At 46.5% G+C, this 13,702-nt stretch overlaps 1 protein-coding gene across 2 annotated transcripts in view; it reads right to left on the reverse strand.

Annotated features, from left to right (window-relative positions):
* The window catches only part of ASAP2 (ArfGAP with SH3 domain, ankyrin repeat and PH domain 2), a 1,186,778-nt gene that overhangs the window by 1,004,982 nt on the left and 168,094 nt on the right, over positions 1–13,702 (reverse strand). For both annotated transcript variants that reach the window (XM_086926365.1, XM_086926364.1), the window contains exon 2: positions 5,741–5,813. In XM_086926365.1, coding sequence (XP_086782491.1) covers positions 5,741–5,813 — 73 coding nt within the window. The remainder of the gene's footprint in view (positions 1–5,740; positions 5,814–13,702) is intronic.

Here is a 13,702-nt window from a genome sequence, read left to right on the forward strand (position 1 = left end):
CATTTGCGGGAAATGGGACTGACTACACACAGAGGTGACATCTACATGCGGCTCATTGTTGTCATGACCAAAGTGAGCCTAAACCAAGATGAAGGCTGATGATACCATCTACTGGCATTCAGGAGCCAAATGATTGTGTCTTCTACAAAATATGGCAGGTGCTTTACTGGACAATCTTTTTGTACAAACTAAATGATGGATTTATATCAGAGGGGTTTCATGTTGCAATTTACTCAAAATCAGTTAGTAGTCCCTAGTTAATATTTATTTTAAAGAGGCCTCTGCTGCTCGGTCTGCTAAATTAGGTACTGGAATGGAAATCCTCGAAGCGACATTCAGCCAGAGCACTGATGAACAAGACAGGAATTAAAATACACAATGGCAAATGTGCAATGCCTCCTATGCGGTTTAATTCAACATGAACGGGTATCATTTCTTTTTTACCCAAAAAAGAATGAAAAATATAAATAGTTTTACTTTTGTTGTGGCCTGTGTTTTCTCTGCTTTGTTATTCTTCAATGGCATGAATGCTCATGATGCCCCATTTAGTCTGGATAATGGCCTTTTATTTGTAGAACTGTAGCTCTACTTTCCGATTTCAAGGACTAGACGAGTCTCTTTGCAGGTCGTTTGAGAGTGGATTGTTCGTGCTCGCTGGCTACGCCCAAACCTTGCCTGCAAAGGCTGTTTTGAGCCGGCTGCCGGATGAAGGTTGCTTGTCATGTTTTATGATATAGGCGCTCTTCCTTTGTGCTCTGGGATAAACTCCTTTGTAGCAGAGCAGAAGAAGCCAGTGGAAACAGCCCTTCATGGACGCCGGCCGATAGCCGTTGAACAGGTTTTGGAGTACTAAGGCAGAGCTGTCGAGCGTATTAACTAACCGGTATTTATCATGCAGTAAAACGGTCATAAAAATATAAACTAATGCACCTATTGCTTTTAACGGACGTGTTCCCATCAATTCTGAGATTCAGAGTTTGAAATGAGGGATAACGTGTGAGATGGTGCACTTAATTAACACACATTCTGTTGCTATTAATGCATGGAACTAACAGCGATTGTGGTAATCGCACTTGAATGACAATATGTTGTGTTTTAGAGGTGGTATCTTGACAGTCAGAGACATCAAAGCTGGATGCTGTCACATTTGCAGCAAAGGAAACAAATTCACACTAATGCGAAGATGATTCCCAGAAAAGCGAAACGATTTCAATGTAAAATGTACTTAAAACGTGTAAGGAATAGGGGCAGCCGAAACCGATAAAAGATATGTTGCAACGTGTCTTTAGGTAGGGACAAAATAGCATCTCTTTTAAATATATATGATACATAAGCATTACCTATACTATCTATGCCAAATATGTACGAAAGTATGGGTCATAACTGTACTATTAATCATTCATAAGGAACACATCAAGAACTAAATTGCTTCTTGGTGCTGAACAACATGTGTAAGTTAGTACGGAACTTCACTGTATTCATTTGGTCAAATTCAAAAGCGTGGATGATTGCAGGGATTCAAACATATATTGGGATGGCCAAAGAGCTCCAGGTCATAAAGACTAGTACTGGGGACACCATACAACCTAGTGTGGTCAGGCAGTCCCTAGAGCACAGCTTTCCAAACTTTTCATGTTGGGGACACACTTTTTGGAGATGCATCATTTTGGGTCACGGTAAGGCAGTGTAGTGAGCGAGCGTAGAATAGCGAGCCCGAAACACCTAAGAGGAGCTTGGGGAGTTCTCACTCACTCCGTCTGTCTCCCTTTCTCTCTCTCTAACTGTCTCTCTCCGTCTGTCTCCCGCTCTCCGTCTCCCGCTCTCCGTCTCCCGCTCTCCGTCTCCCGCTCTCCGTCTCCCGCTCTCCGTCTCCCGCTCTCCGTCTCCCGCTCTCCGTCTCCCGCTCTCCGTCTCCCGCTCTCCGTCTCCCGCTCTCCGTCTCCCGCTCTCCGTCTCCCTCCCTCCCTCTGTCTCTGTTCCTCTGTCTCTGTTCCTCTGTCTGTCTCCCTCCCTCGGTCTCCCTTCCTCTCCCTCCCTCCGTCTCCCTTCCTCTCCCTCCCTCCGTCTCCCTTCCTCTCCCTCCCGCTGTCTCCCTTCCTCTCCCTCCCTCTGTCTCCCTTCCTCTCCCTCCCTCTGTCTCCCTTCCTCTCCCTCCCTCTGTCTCCCTTCCTCTCCCTCCCTCTGTCTCCCTCCCCCTTTCTGTCTCCCTCCCCCTGTCTGTCTCCCTCCCCCTGTCTGTCTCCCTCCCCCTGTCTGTCTCTGCCTCTGTCTCCCTTCCTCTCCCTCCCTCTGTCTCCCTTCCTCTCCCTCCCTCTGTCTCCCTTCCTCTCCCTCCCTCTGTCTCCCTTCCTCTCCCTCCCTCTGTCTCCCTCCCCCTTTCCGTCTCCCTCCCCCTGTCTGTCTCCCTCCCCCTGTTTGTCTCCCTCCCCTGTCTGTCTCCCTCCCCCTGTCTGTCTCCCTCCCCCTGTCTGTCTCCCTCCCCCTGTCTGTCTCCCTCCCCCTGTCTGTCTCCCTCCCCCTGTCTGTCTCCCTCCGCCTGTCTGTCTCCCTCCGCCTGTCTGTCTCCCTCCGCCTGTCCGTCTCCCTCCGCCTGTCTGTCTCCCTCTGCCTGCCTCCCTCTGCCTGTCTCCCTCTGCCTGTCTCCCTCTGCCTGCCTCCCTCTGCCTGCCTCCCTCTGCCTGCCTCCCTCTGCCTGTCTCCCTCTGCCTGTCTCCCTCCCTCTGTCTCCCTCCCTCTCTCTCCCTCCCTCTGTCTCCCTCTCCATCTCCCTCTCTGTCTGTCTCAGTCTCTGCCTGTCCCTGTCTCTGCCTCTTTCTGTCTGTCCCTGTCTCCCTCTCTCTGTCTCCTTCTCTGTCTTTGTATGTCTTTGCCTAGGTCTGTCTGCCCCTGTCCCTGTCTCTGCCTCTATGTGTCTCTGTCTGTCCCTGTCTCCCTCACTCTGTCTTTGTCTGTCTTTGCCTCTGTCTGTCTGCCCCTGTCCCTGCCTCTATTTGTATCTGTCTCTTACTGTCTCGGTCTGTGCCTGTCTCCCTCCCTCCGTCTCCTTCTCTGTCTTTGCCTCCGTCTGTCTGCCCCTGTACCTGTCTCTGCCTCTATTTGTCTCTGTCTCTCACTGTCTGTCCCAGTCTCTCTCCCTCTGTCTCCTTCTCCGTCTCTGTCTGTCTGTCTGTCCCAGTCGCTGTCTTTTTGTCTTTGTCTGTCCCTGTCCCTGTCTCTGTCTGTCTGTCTGTCTGTCTCCCTCCCTGTCTCCCTCTCTCTCTCTCGATGTCACTGTCTCCCTCCCTCTCTCTGTCTCTCTCTCTCTCTCTCTCTCTCTCGATGTCGCTGTCTCCCTCCCTCTCTCGCTGTCTCCCTCTCTCTCTCTCGCTGTCTCCCTCTCTCTCTCTGTCTCTCTCTCTCACTGTCTCTCTCTCTCTCCATCTCCCTCCCTCCCTCTCTCTTCCTCCCTCTCTCTCTCTCTCTCCCTCTCTCTCCCTCTCTCTCCCTCCCTCCCTCTCTCTCCCTCTCCCTCTCTCTCCCTTTCTGTCTCCCTCCCTCTCGTCTGTCTCCCTCCCTCTCGTCTGTCTCCCTCCCTCTCGTCTGTCTCCCTCCCTCTCGTCTGTCTCCCTCCCTCTCGTCTGTCTCCCTCCCTCTCGTCTGTCTCCCTCCCTCTCGTCTGTCTCCCTCCCTCTCGTCTGTCTCCCTCCCTCTCGTCTGTCTCCCTCCCTCTCGTCTGTCTCCCTCCCTCTCGTCTGTCTCCCTCTGGTCTGTCTCCCTTGTATCCCTCTCGTCTGTCTCTCTCCCTCTTTCTCCCTCCCTCCCTGTCTCCCTCTCTCTCTCCCTCCCTCTCTCCGTCCCTCCCTCTCTCCCTCCCTCCCTCCCTCTCTCTCTGTCACCCTCTCTCTCTGTCTGTCTCCCTCTCGTCTGTCTCCCTCTCGTCTGTCTCCCTCTGTCTCCCTCCCTCTTTCTCCCTCCCTCTCTCTCCCTCTCCCTCTCCCTCTCCCTCTCTCCCTCTCCCCCTCACTCTCCCTCACTCTCCCTCACTCTCCCTCACTCTCCCTCACTCTGTCTGTCTCCCTCTCTCTTGTCTACTTCTCTGTCTTCCTCCCTCTATATCCCTCTGTCTCCCTCCCTCTGCCTGTCACCCTCTGTCACCTCTTCCCAGCTTACAGGGCACACAAACAGCCGCACCCGAGTACTTTGCTGGTCTTCAAAAGACCATTTACTTTTTAATGGGTCTTTGTTGTGAATCGCCCGGCCCCCATAGAGCAGAGTGTCTTGGAGTCCGCGCTTCTGCGGCTGACTCCGAGACACTCTTTCAAAGGAATACCTCTTAATTGCCAAGTGCCCTTTATACCGGTAGTGTCATCCCGCAACACACCCATCACTTGCAGGGGACACAGTACTGTGTCGGGACACACAGTTTGGAAAGCTCTGCCCTAGAGTCTACCACTGCATCTGTTTCCTAAGGCACATAAAGCAGCGACAGGGTGACACGCCCAACTGTTAGCTCAATGAAAGTTGGACTTCTGTTCCATCTGGAAACGCTTACAGATCTTCTGGTCTTCTTTTCTCTCCATCTTTTACAAATGGCTAAATAAATTTGTCAACAGTCCTTCATTCAGTCCACCACATGGTTGCCTCTGTATTTACAAATAATGCCACAGGACAACTCTAGGCTACCCTCCAAGCATCTTGGGGTACATAAAAAAGAACCAACGGCAGAAGACTGAACATAGATGACTACCTTATCCCGCTGACTTCTTTTTAGCACTGTCCTCAATTACTTGTTTCCATTCCATGCCATTTCTACCTTTGTGGTGTGAAGGGTGCATGACATCGTAACTGAGGAGCTTTATGTTCATAATGCTCTTATTTCCAAATAACTTGCATATCCCAAATACTTCTAAACCCTCCTGATTATTTGCAGGTCCATGTTCTATTTTACCTCTGTACTTGTGACATACTCGTATTGAGCATATACTTGTCCAGTCAGTCTTGTGGACTTGTTTCTCCAACACCCTCACTGACTTAAATCTTGTCCTTTGATGAACACGTTCTATGAACTGTTACGGATATCCTAAATGCAAAACCTTTGATGAACCAATGGATGGCTTGAAGACTCTGTTTCCAACAGCAGAGGCTTTGCTGCCTTGTTCCACATCAGCCACCTAAATCCATACAGGAAGAGGACTTGAAATATAACTCTGACCTTCAAGTGCATTTGCCCCACCTTAAACCTTAATGTATTTAATGCTCAGCCAATGTCCATGTATCTGATTTCTTTATATACTCTCAAGTCAAGTCAAGTCAAATGATCTTTATTCGGATTGTAAAAACATCCATAAAAGTACAACATAAAATTCATCAGTAATATAGTTTATATACTATCAAAGTTCCCATTCATACTGTGATTTTCGTATTTTCACTGCTCCCGTTTTGTTTGTAAAAGGCGCCAAAAGCAATACACGAATTTAACAAACAATAAAAAAAGCATATTTTATTCATCAATTTATCACTTTCAACGTTCCAGTCCACATGCATTATTCCACAGTCTTAATTACATACACCACCTTTCCTGAGAGTTCCCACTTTTTCCTCACACTTAAAAGCATTGAGCAGTCTTCACAGTCTGACACACATAAGATGATAGTAATATAACTGTACAAATATCTGATACTTTGAGAGGAAAAGCTGTCCTTCATAACAAGTTTTACCTGCAAGCCTACAATACACATACACAAGATAAAGATGTTCTTACCAAGACCAGAGGAATGTATTGATTTCACAGACTTTTTCATTTTATGAAGTACAGTTCGATCCACGTCCAGAGCCTAAGGAAATAGAAATATGTCATCATTAATATTATAGGATACACAGTTGTTTTAATATTAAGTTACATTTCCGCAGAAAAAGATAGTTACTCTCTCAGTTTACAACGTGGTGTTTATCACCCAGATTCTTCTACAACAAGGTCAATAGCCATTTTCTTACAGACATTAAATATTGTTATTGTATGCAATGTTACTGAATTTAACTAAAACATTCCCAAGTCATTTGTGTAATATTGCCACAGAATAATGGGCTAGTAGATAGTAATATGGATGGGGGGATTATTGGAATGATTGACAAGGTCTTTGAACACGAAGTATAACCGAAATTGTAAGAGAAGCCAAGAAACAGTTTTGCTGAAAGCCGGAAAAATAAATAATAGCAAACTAATTATTTCCCAAATATTATCATGTTTGTACTTAAAAAGTTAGATTTTCTTTTAATTGCTAATTTCCAACCAGTCCAGAGGAGGCCATGCTTCCACAAACCAAAGCACTAATCAGTAGGAGCAAGACGAGCTTGCACTCTTGTCGAATACCTAACAAGGTCGCAGGTTTGCGCTGCAATGAGATTAATAGTGTAACGATTTATCGATTAGCATACTCCATATAGAAATTCGCTCTTCTACCGGGATCTAAGTTCTCAATAGAGCAAGTAGCCAATTGTTCAATGACAGCATCACCTTTTAAACTTAACTGGTTCCCTCCCTGCCCACAAAAACCCTCAAGTCACAGAAAGGAAAATACTACATAAACCTTAACGTAAAAAACACATCTACCTCAGTGAATATACCATTGGGACTCTGAATAATAATTTAGCTCCCCTTATTATGTTGAGGCCAGAGAGTTCACAGGGTTATGAACGTCGGTCAATTAACTGATTGGTACTGAAAAAAACAAGTATTTGTATGTTTCCATGGGTGACAAATGTGCCTTTTGTCACAAGACAGGCACGTGACATTCAATGTATTGCTTTTTAAGTCTTGCCTACAGACGGCTTTAGCTGTAAGGTATCAAAAGAGCTATTGTATACAAGAGTAATACTTACAGTGGGCTCTGGGCCATCTCATTACCCCCCCTTCCCGGAGTGCCTGACCCTCCATATACCTGTGTTCCTGGTTTTTGAGTTTTAGTCATGTCATATAAATCCTGTGTGTGCGTGATGGCCTAAGCCTGGTCTTTGATGATGACAGGTTCGGGATCTTGTCCTGAACAGGGGGGTTGCACCCTCAGAGTGACGGTTTGTACCCTCCTTGTTGCGGGTTTGATGTCAGGAACATGGTGGCGCCATATACCATGCTTGGTAAAATACACGGACAGGCCTTTTTACAAGTGAGTCATGAGAGTGTGCTTACAGACCCATTCACCTAGGTGCTGCTTCTCGCAATGAACTTGGGATACTCAACGCCAACATCCTGTGCATGGTATTTCTGCTTGTTAGTATTGATCGTGTGCCATGCACAAGTGATACAGGCTTGCAGGTTCCATTTTGGAAGCCAATAAACTGAACCAGAGTACAAGATGGAGAAGAGGTTGTTGTCCCAAGACAGCATGTGTGCAATGCTGCCATCTCCTAGATGGGAGAGGGGAACTGAAGTAGTCACTCTACACAAATGAATACAGGAACATAGACTTTATTGACTGTATGTCTCCACGGCTTCCAGGAACTGACACCAGTCTCCCTGGGATTCAAACTGCAGAGTTCTATTACTATGACAATGACATCATAAGTAGCTAATACATGAAACATGGCTATAGAGCTAAAGATAGACTATTACAACATCTCCTATCTTTCAATAATTACAACTTGAATGAAAGACAAAGGAAAGAGAGGGAATAAATAAAAAGAGACATAAAAGAAACAAGAAAACAATGGAAAACCAAAAACAAAGATTACCACACCTGAGAACAGGTGATACACTTGTTGATAAACCCTATAAGATCAAAGAAAATTACAAATTTAAACGATCTGGCGGGACACTAATCCTGCTAGTTTTACGTGGAGGGACATAAATCATGGAATTATTGTTATCTTCATTGCTTTGAATCTGAAGATTTTTCTCTGAATTGAGACCCAACTGCAACACAACTTTTAGAGGTATCTTATAAACTCTAGAACACACTGTAAAGGTGGTGAAATTATTTTTATGACTTTATCACTGGTGCAACATGTGGTACACCCTTTCACAACATCATTTATTTGGCGATCCATAGAAGGCCACCAATAAACTGCACGTATTCTCTTTTTCGTGTTGGTTTGTCCAAGATGACCTTCGTGACCATAGCAAATGATTTGACTTTTAAGTGACTCTGGAGGAATACATTTGTCACCACGCATAATCATACCCTCACCCTCCAGCGGAAGCTCGTCAGCAATTTTAGCAAAAGGATGCAGATCAACATCAAGATGTTTTTCTTTTGGCCACCCTGACACAATAAACTCTTTCACTTTTTTAAGCAAAACATCAGTTTGCTGCCATTCAACCAATCTAGTTCTAAGAAACAGCCCAAATGACAAGCATCAACAGCTGCAATGAGACATTCATCTTCAATCTCATTATCACATTCCCCATTCCTTGTTGGCAAAGGAGATCTAGATAAATAGTCAGCCCTCATATTTTTCCCCCCTGGTATGTGACCAACCTGAAAATTATATTGCAACAACTTCGAACTAAGTCTTGCAATTCTGGGGGTATGATCTTTAACAATTTTTCCCTCCAGAATAGGAATAAGGGGTTTGTGATCAGTGAAAGCTTGAAAGATTTTCCCCACAGAAAACACTTAAAATGCTCTACAGCCGAACAACACGCAAGCAACTCTCTCTCTATAACAGAGTCGTTTTTTCACTAGGTCGCAAAGCACGAGAAGCAAAACCCACAGTATACTCCTTTCTCTGTTTGACTTGAGAAATCATTCCTCCAAGACCATCAATGCTGGAGTCCACAGATACAATACATTCAATAGAAGAATCAAAAGGAGTAAGAATCTTACAAGAACCTAATTCCTGTTGACATTCTTCACTCCACACAAAAACTGTCCTTTTTTTTAGCAACTCTTATGTGAACAGCCTTTGCCGCAAAATTTTGAATACATTTGGTATAAAATTCACACAAACCCAAGAATGAAGAAACCTGCTCTTTAGAAATGGGACACGGAGCATCGGAAATAGCTTGAATGAGACCCTCTCTTGGCATAATACCTTTCCCCGAAATACAATGACCCAAATATTCAATTGATTCCACACCAAAAACACACTTGAGCTTGTTTGCCACAATACCTTTAGATTTTCAAACTTTTCAAAACAATAGACATTTCTGTCATGTTCATCCATAGTTTTCCGTGCCATCAAAATGTCATCCTGTAAAACAACCGTATTGGGAACATCCTCCAAAACTTTTTCCATAATGTGCTGAAAAACTGAAGCCGCAGAGGCTAGCCCAAACGGCATTCTTTTGAACTGGAAAGTACCAACTGGTGACACAAAGGCAGTCAAATGTTTTGAACTAGCATCAAGCTCGAACTGATGGTATGCCGATGCTAAATCGATCTTTGAAAAATACTTTGCATCAGCAAATTTGGAAAGAATGTCATCAATTTGTGGTAAGAGGTGTGAATCAACCCAAATCTCTCTGTTGAGGGGATGGGTAATTCAATGTGTAAATATGATGACTGTTTATATTCATGATCGGATAATGTATAATGTGTACATATGATGTTTTTCATTTTTTATCTGTAGTGTTCCCTGACGAAGGGCAGTACGGTGCCCGAAATGCATTGGATTTTTTAATAAACATTGCTTTGGACGAACTTCTGCATAGATCATGTTTGGTACATGAGGCCCGGAGTGCATTGTCTGGACATTAGAAACCTAGGAAAACAGCAGAATGATCCCCGTGTGTGGATTGGAGTTGGAATTAAATACAGTCACAAATAAATATTGAAGGTCTAAAAATACGGATTAAGCAATGGCCAAAAAATGGGAAAATGCAGTAGCGTTTAAATGAAACCAAAAGCGGCTAGATGTTGCTGTGCGAGTGGATTTAGGGCAACATAGGTTGCCCCACCCTTCTTCGTTGTCTTTAACTTTACGCCAACACCAGTACTGTTTAACTCTGCATGAATGGCAGTGGAGGACATTTCCAGGAAATTGTGCAGTCAGAAGGAAATCGAAAAACAAACCCTAACGTAAGTAGATAAGAACCAATGTCACCGTCCATCAGATTGATATGGAGTACCTTGGAACACAGAACCACTATTCCCAACCACATGTCAGGCTGTCACCAAAGAGAATGCTACAATACATTTTGAGACATTATTCCATAGGACATGAGGGACTTCTTCAAGGACTGAGTTGCACACCAGGAGAAAACTTACAGAAATATGCCCCAGAGATCCGACTTCTGAAACTATTTAGGTAGACAAATAACAGAACTTCCAGGAGTACTGCAATTAGAAGGGGATGATGAAGTTTATATCTCAGTGCAAAAAAGGCTTATGGGGAAAGAGATAATGTTCACACAGAATTTGTCCTCCATGAACAGCTTTTCCAGAGACTTGGGAGGTGGGGCCAGTTATTCTTCTTCTTCGTACCTTGGATGAGGTGTCTTCCAGCAATATTAATGCTGAGGTATGTGGAACCGTAAGAGCCAGTGCTGCTGTGAAGCACGCCTCAGTGAATCAGTGAAACAGGTTTTCAGCGGACTCCTTACATCTGCTGAACCTTTTTGTCTTGCACAATGAAAACAAAAGAGATACTTTCTGCTGAGGCCAGCAATGTATCATGTCGATCTATACACCAGGGCACACATGGCAAGTGCCCTACAGGATTTAAAATGTGCAACATCTTAATCTGAAAGCAATTCAAACAACCGGAACAGATATCTTTAGACTTTTGAATTTCGATGTTCCTTGTCTGGTTCATGCTCTCCTCTCTGATCAGTAATCCTATAAACAGATTATTTTAAAGGAGAAAAGAAAGGACATAAATCCTTCTCCTCTCAAAAACATTCACGAGAAGTGAAACAAAATCAAAATTCAGTACAAGAGCAAAACCTTTGCTTTCATAACTGAGCATTTCCTATTGAAAAAACCTGTAAAAACACAGAGAAAAATCGTTTACAAATAGACCAAAGAGGAGGCATGTGAGAGTGGTTCTATCTGATGCTGACAAATATCAGCCTGGTCTGTTTTCATTGATGAATCTGACCTGATGAAAGCCCCTCTCCCCCCACAGAAATGTCCATTCCCAGAGGTGGGTGGGCCAGTATATTAACAGGGAGAGCCGACCCAGAGTCGAGCCAAACCTTTGCTGGGCTCTAAGAACCAATGCAGACGCCAAGCCCTCAAAATAGTTGCGATCTAAATCCTGCATCAAACATTATGTGAAATATGATAGTATCTTTAAAAATTAAAAAAAGGTATTTCTTTAACATGCAGACGCGTTTCACCTTAATACATCACATTATTTTTGTACAGTGTACACCATGGGTACTCACAAACTTTCTCTCGGGGGCCAAATTTACAGTTTGGTTTGTGTCCGAGGGCCGCATCGGTGGGGGGGCAGGGGCAGTGGGGGAGGGGCTAGAGCAACAACATAAAACTGACCATGATGTTGATCATAGGTCCCTGCAGCGGACGCCTTTGTCCATTGAGCCGTCCCGGTATACACACATCTCTCTCGGTCTCCCTCCTTCTCTCTAGCTCTCTCTCCCTCTCTCCTGTCTTCCTCTGTCTCACTCTGACTGTCTCACTCCCTCTCTCTCACTCCCTCCCTCTCACTCCCTCTCTCTCACTCCCTCTCTCTCACTCCCTCTCTCTCACTCCCTCTCTCTCACTCCCTCTCTCTCACTCCCTCCCACTCCCTCCCTCTCACTCCCTCCCTCTCACTCCCTCCCTCTCCGTCCCCCTCCCTTTCCCTCCCTCTCACTCACTCTCTGTCTCACCCCCTTTCACTCCCTTTCCCTCCCTCTCCCTCCATTTCCCTTCCTTTCCCTCCCTTTCCCTCCCTCTCCGTCTCCGTCTCCTTCCCTTTCCCTCCCTCTCACTCCCTCCCTTTCCCTCCCTCTCTGTCTGTCTCCATCTCACTCCCTCTCCCTCCCTGTCCGTCTCACTCCCTCTCCGTCTCACTCACTCCCTCCCTCTCTCTCCCTCTCTCTCACTCGCTCACTCCCTCCCTCTCACTCGCTCCTTCCCACTCCCTCCCTCTCACTCACTCCCTCCCTCCCTCTCACTCACTCACTCCCTCTCATTCACTCCCTCCCTCTCACTCACTCACTCTCTCTCATTCACTCCCTCCCTCTCACACACTCACTCTCTCTCACTCACTCACTCTCATTCACTCCCTCCCTCTCACTCCCTCTCACTCACTCACTCCCTCTCATTCACTCCATCCCTCTCACTCACTCTCTCTCATTCACTCCCTCCCTCTCATTCACTCCCTCCCTCTCACTCACTCACTCCCTCCCACTCACTCACTCCCTCCCTCTCACTCACTCACTCCCTCCCTCTCACTCACTCACTCCCTCTCACTCACTCATTCACTCCCTCCCTCTCACTCACTCCCTCCCACTCACTCCCTCTCACTCTCTCCCTCTCCCTCTCCCTCTCCCTCTCCCTCTCCCTCTCTCCCTCTCACTCTCTCCCTCTCTCCCTCTCTCCCTCTCCCTCTCTCCCTCTCACTCTCTCCCTCTCACTCTCTCCCTCTCACTCTCTCCCTCTCACTCTCTCCCTCTCACTCACTTCATCCCTCTCACTCACTTCATCCCTCTCACTCACTTCATCCCTCTCACTCACTTCATTCCTCTCACTCACTTCATCCCTCTCACTCACTTCATCCCTCTCACTCACTTCATCCCTCTCACTCACTTCATCCCTCTCACTCACTTCATCCCTCTCACTCACTTCATCCCTCTCACTCACTTCATCCCTCTCACTCACTTCATCCCTCTCACTCACTCCTGCTCACTCACTCCCTCTCACTCACTCCCTCTCACTCACTTCATCCCTCTCACTCACTCCCACTCACTCACTCCCACTCACTCACTCCCACTCACTCACTCCCACTCACTCACTCCCACTCACTCACTCCCACTCACTCACTCCCACTCACTCACTCCCACTCACTCACTCACTCACTCCCACTCACTCACTCACTCCCACTCACTCACTCACTCCCACTCACTCACTCCCACTCACTCACTCCCACTCACTCACTCCCACTCACTCCCACTCACTCACTCCCACTCACTCACTCCCACTCACTCGCTCCCACTCACTCGCTCACTCCCACTCACTCGCTCACTCATTTACTCATTCTCTCTCACTCCCTCTCAGTCACTCACTCCCTCTCCCTCACTCCCTCTCCCTCACTCCCTCTCACTCACTCACTCCCTCTCACTCACTCACTCCCTCTCACTCACTCACTCACTCTCACTCTCTCTCTCTCCCTCTCCGTCCCCCTTGCTTTCCCTCCCACTCCCTCTGTCACCTCACCCTGCCTGTGCGCCAGCCGGGGCACACACACACTCACAGCTGCACCCGAGCACTTCACAGGTCATTAAAAGACCATTTGCATGTTAATGATGCCTTTGTATTTCACCTCTTCTTAGGCCCCTGCAGCTTTATTCTGCCATTCCTAGGATCGCCCGCTGGCAGCCCCCACAAAGCAGCAAGAGTCTCTCTCGCTGCTGCAGACACTTTAAAAAAAAAAACTCGGGAAACACAGGTATGATGTCTCGGGGGTACGCGGGCCGCCAGGGAAGGCTTGCCGGGCCGCCACTGGCCCGCGGGCCGTACTATGAGTACCCCTGGTGTACACTGTACACCCTTTAACTCATATATTGGAATGTACTCTCACCTGAGATAACAGAGAAAAAGGAGTCTCCGTAAAATTA

This window comes from Lissotriton vulgaris, chromosome 6 (assembly GCF_964263255.1).
Source record: "Lissotriton vulgaris chromosome 6, aLisVul1.2, whole genome shotgun sequence".
Classification (NCBI taxonomy): domain Eukaryota; kingdom Metazoa; phylum Chordata; class Amphibia; order Caudata; family Salamandridae; genus Lissotriton; species Lissotriton vulgaris.